Raw genomic sequence first — 1254 nt, 5'->3', positions numbered from 1 at the left:
CCGGGTCCCCCAGCCTTTTACAGACCACGCAACGCGCCGATTAGCTGAGGACACGTGTTGGCTGGGATATCCCGCCATACCCATGCTGAAGTCAGCGTCTACGACGTACCTGTCGGACATCACCTATGCCTCAGAGTGAGTCTTATGCTCACGTCAGTGTCAAGGATCCCAGTAGATAAGACGTTGAAGTAGTGAGCTACTTTTATACAATATTTAGTATCAATGAGGTCGCAGGGCTTGGCGACAAGGGAAGACATTATCACTTGTGGAATCTCCTTCTCCTTGCCAAGTACTGCCACCACGATCCCGGAGCTGAGGCCCTGCTATACAGCGTTCAAACTTCATATTCCATCAACGCTAGAATGAGCAAACGTCAGTACCCCGATGTGACAGATGACGAGCTTTGCTATACTGGCGTTGGCCACTTCGAGAGCTTTTTGTGGACTTAATGGCAGGGTGGCGGCGCCCCTTAAGCTCAATCAGAAGAAAGCGGCTTACATACTGGCACGAACTCCGTCATTAGGCTACTCCAACCAGGTTAATCGCTCCTGCTACTCCCAGTGAGGGTACGGCCCGTTTTACCGACATTACGTGTAACTATTTCTTATGTATCGCGTGTGTTGGTCTACAGGCACGAATAAAATCAAGTGTGAAGAACTTGTTCCAGCCGGGTGATCTAGATTCGGCGCCGATCACCACCTGCGTTGAGGACTTCGTGGCGTCGAAGCGCACATCTAAGCAGAGTGAGATAGAATGCAGTGATTACCAATGACTCGTGGTTTACATATATTCTGACTTGCGCTGTGTAATGTGTATGGGGGTTTAGGACGCGGTGCTCGATAAAAAATGAGATTATAACCGTATCGCAGAACATTACTATCGCTGAGCAGGTTAGTGAGCATTAAATTAAATGCATAATAGTATGTATGGGGCTAATATAATTGTTTTTTTGTGCAGCCATATTGAAAAATCGTCAATGCTTCTATGGCCACGCTCCGTATCAGCCTTTTCGATGGCTGCCTCGGTGGATAGACTGCCTTTCACCAGACTACGTATGCACTTGATGACGTATAATCGCCTGGAGAAAAACTTTGAGTTTCTTTGTTGACAATCTCCTTTTTGTTGCATACGTTTTTGTGGTGGAGTGGGATTCGCAAAATCGCGTTGCGATCCACTCAGACACACAGTGCCCTGGACTGCCGACTGACGGAGGGGGTACTCCGATAACCGTGGGGTTGCTGAGGGCTCACCTTG

General features: G+C 48.5%; 1 protein-coding gene across 1 annotated transcript; it reads left to right on the top strand.

Annotated features, from left to right (window-relative positions):
* Positions 1-393: 393 nt before the first annotated feature.
* Positions 394-843, top strand: PPTG_24086 (hypothetical protein; the record flags this gene model as incomplete). Its single annotated transcript, XM_008915067.1, has 3 exons — positions 394-537; positions 632-743; positions 827-843. 3 exons carry the CDS (start codon positions 394-396, stop codon positions 841-843), a joined length of 273 nt encoding a protein of 90 aa, XP_008913315.1.
* Positions 844-1254: the final 411 nt, after the last annotated feature.

This window comes from Phytophthora parasitica, assembly GCF_000247585.1.
Source record: "Phytophthora parasitica INRA-310 unplaced genomic scaffold supercont2.67, whole genome shotgun sequence".
Classification (NCBI taxonomy): Eukaryota; Oomycota; class Peronosporomycetes; order Peronosporales; family Peronosporaceae; genus Phytophthora; species Phytophthora nicotianae.
This window is presented reverse-complemented; position numbering and strand designations above follow the sequence as displayed.